General features: G+C 38.0%; 1 protein-coding gene across 1 annotated transcript in view; it reads left to right on the top strand.

Annotated features, from left to right (window-relative positions):
• LOC106869793 (polypeptide N-acetylgalactosaminyltransferase 2) overlaps positions 1 to 612 on the top strand; it is a 152,550-nt gene extending 151,938 nt beyond the window's left edge. Inside the window, exon 14 of the mRNA XM_014915654.2 lies at positions 466 to 612. Within this exon, the coding sequence (XP_014771140.2) occupies positions 466 to 597 (132 nt within the window). The 3' untranslated portion in view covers positions 598 to 612. The remainder of the gene's footprint in view (positions 1 to 465) is intronic.
• Positions 613 to 3,515: the final 2,903 nt, after the last annotated feature.

Genomic DNA, 3,515 nt, shown 5'->3' on the forward strand with positions numbered 1-3,515 from the left:
GCTTTTTACATGGCATCAGCACCATGCTTTTTAATGTGACAGCAGCACCAGTGCTTTTTACATGGCATCAGCACCATGCTTTTTAATGTGACAGCAGCACCAGTGCTTTTTATGTGGTACTGTCATTAATCTAATCATCAAGTTGAATCAGCATGATACAGCATGTATGATAAAGATGTGTTTTGCATTACAACTACAATCTATCTTACGAGCTGCACTGTTTCATTTTGAATTACAGGGCTTGAGTCAAACCAAGATTATGGTTTACATTTGCCCAAGATACTATGCAGTGGAATGGAACCTGTTGCTTTGTGATTGCAAATTATTCGATCATGCTGCATCCATAATATTGTGTTTTGAAATGACTAAAATGACTCTTCTCTGATATAATTAATAAATGATGTATAAATATTCAATCTTATTGATTATTGTTTTACCTTGATGTGATATCATTCTTCTCCTTAGGAATGGGTGCTTTCTGAGAATGGCAACTTGAAGCATCTAGATATGTGTGTTACGTTACCAGAGGTATTATCTGGTGTAACTTTGAAATTGGCACAATGTGTTCCAGGTGACAAAATGATGGTAAGTCCTTGACTCCATAATTTTTATGCAGTTTCTACAATTTGTATAGAGGTTATTAGCATTATTTAGACAGTATTCTTCCACCTGTTAGAACCATAATATACAGTTTAGGGCCATTTACATCTCAGTTTTATGTTTATCAGAACAGTAGGAAAAGCTAAAGTACATAAAGTCCGATAAGGGCCTGTAAGAAATGAAGTCTGTAAGAAGACTGTATGTCAAAGTAGGGCTGAAAGAGCCAAAGAAGGCTTCATGAATATCCAGTCAGGCTTGTTACTGTGGTGGTTGCATTGGTGTTGTTATTTTTTTTTAATGTTAAACGAATGATGATGTCTGCTGGCATGGGGTGTGATCACCATCATCATTGTTTAACGTCCGCTTTCCATGCTAGCATGGGTTGGACGATTTGACTGAGGACTGGCAAGCCAGAAGGCTGCACCAGGTTCCAATCTGATTTGGCAGAGTTTCTACAGCTGGATGCCCTTCCTAATGCCAACCACTCCGAGAGTGGAAAAATGCATTCTTTCTTTTAGTCTTTTACTTGTTTCAGACACTAGACTACAGCCATGTCAAAGCACTGGCACTTTGTCAGTTAAAATGAAGAGGATTCCAGTTGATCCAATCAGCAGAACAATCTGCACCAGGTTCCAACCTGATTTGGCAGAGTTTCTACAGCTGGATGCCCTTCCAAACGCCAACCACTCCGAGAGTGTAGTGGGTGCTTTTACGTGCCACCTTCACGGGAGCCAGTCCAGCGGCACTGGCAACGACCTCGCTCGGAGTAATTTCTTATGCTATTCAGCTTACTTCCTACAGTTCAATGCTCTTCCTATCACCAACTACTTTACAGAGTGTATTGGGTGTGTTTTTCTTGTGGCACCATCACTAGAAAGATTGAATAGTCCTCAGTGAGACAGGATGAAAGGGACCTCATGTCTTTACACTTTCTCAGCTCATTTGCCAATCACTTTACAGTGTGCAGTGGGCACATTGTTTTGTGACATCTGTACTAGAGTGGTAATCTTGCTCAGTGTTCACACGAATAGAAAGTGTGATAGGAGAAGGTTTTCATAGCAATGTGAAATGGAATTCCTTGCTCAAGGTCACAATGTGCTACCTGGTCTGAAAATTGAGCCTGTGACCTAATAATTGTGAGCTCAACACTCGACCACTAAGTTACATGCTCTTTACTTGTTTCAGTCATTTGACTGCTGCCATGCTGGAGCACCGCCTTTAGTTGAGCAAATCAACCCCAGGACTTATTCTTTGGAAGCCTAGTACTTATTTTATCGGTCTCTTTTGTCAAGCGATGGTGGGGGGACAAACACAGACATACATACAAAATCCACTCACAAGGCTTTGGTCGGCCCAAAGCTATAGTAGAAGACACTTGCCCAAGGTGCCACGCAGTGGGACTGAACCTGGAACCATGTGGTTGGTAAGCAAGCTACTTACCACACAGCCACTCCTGCACCTATACATTGCCTTCACATTTATGCAATAAAATATTTAAAATCTAAAGAAAAAAGTCATATGTCAGCTAATGCCGCAACAGAAACGAGTATAAAACTATATATCAATGTAGCAGCTATTTTGTGTGTATCACCAAATATAATTGTGATGGTTTAGCTAGGGGATAAGAATGGCCAGGGATAATTGTGGTGATTTGGTGAGGAGATAAGAATGGATACGGGATGAAAATTTGTCATTGTCTTGAGGTTAATGTTTGTCGTTGTTTGTGTTAAGTATGTTTATACTGAAACAATTGCTTAAACTAAATATTCATTTAGCTGTTTTGGCTGCCATTATTCTGTCATATTAGTAAGGTGACGAGCTGGTAGAATTGTTAGCGAGCCAGACAAAATGGATCTTTTTTAAAACGGGGGCCACATTTTTCATTAACGAAACACTTTGAAACTTGGAACACTGGTAGAATGTGTCATATAAAACATCTTTTTCTCTTAGTCTTCTTAAAAAAAAAAGAAATCCATAAGTTATTCCATGTTAAAGTTGTCGTATTTCTGTAATTTCAACCAATCACTGACGTCCATTCAGCTGATATACATTAAGTGCCGACTACATAAACAAACGATTCTGAAACAATTAACCCTAACCCTAACCCTAGGGTTAGGGTTAGGGTTAGGGTTAAAGCAAATTTAAAATGAAAAAAGCAAATAAAACGAAGGTATGGAGATTAAATATGCTTTACATCACTTAATCAGCCAAAGGAGTAAATGTAAACAACTGAATACTTGTCAGTGATTGGTTGAAATTATCGAAATAAGACAATTTTTTACATGAAATAAATTCGAATACAAAAATATTTTTCTGTTCTATAACGCAAAATAGGTAAGTATACGAAGTTTGAAAGTCTTTCCGTACCAAAAACACTACGTAAAACATTCATGAAAAATGTGGCCCCCATTTTAAAATAGATCCGACAAAATACTTTGTGGAATTTCTTCTGATTTTTACTTTCAAATCCTTCTGAGGTCAACTTTGCCTTTCATTCTTTTGGATTTGATAAAATAAAGTACCAGTCAATTATTAGAGGGTCAACCAACTTACTTCCTCTGAAAATTGTTGGCCTTGTGCCTAAATTAGAAGCCTGCATCTAAAGAAGAAAAAAAGAGAGATAAAAACATAAAGATTAATATTGATTACTCTTTACTCTTTTACTTGTTTCAGTCATTTGACTGCGGCCATGCTGGAGCACCGCCTTTAGTTGAATCAAATCGACCCCAGGACTTATTCTTTGTAAGCCTAGTACTTATTCTATCGGTCTCTTTTTGCCGAACCGCTAAGTTACGGGGACGTAAACACACCAGCATTGGTTGTCAAGCAATGGTGGTGGGACAAACACAGATACACAAACATATATATATATATATATATATATATATATGACAACGATATATATACATATATAC

This window comes from Octopus bimaculoides, chromosome 6 (assembly GCF_001194135.2).
Source record: "Octopus bimaculoides isolate UCB-OBI-ISO-001 chromosome 6, ASM119413v2, whole genome shotgun sequence".
Taxonomy (NCBI): Eukaryota; Metazoa; Mollusca; class Cephalopoda; order Octopoda; family Octopodidae; genus Octopus; species Octopus bimaculoides.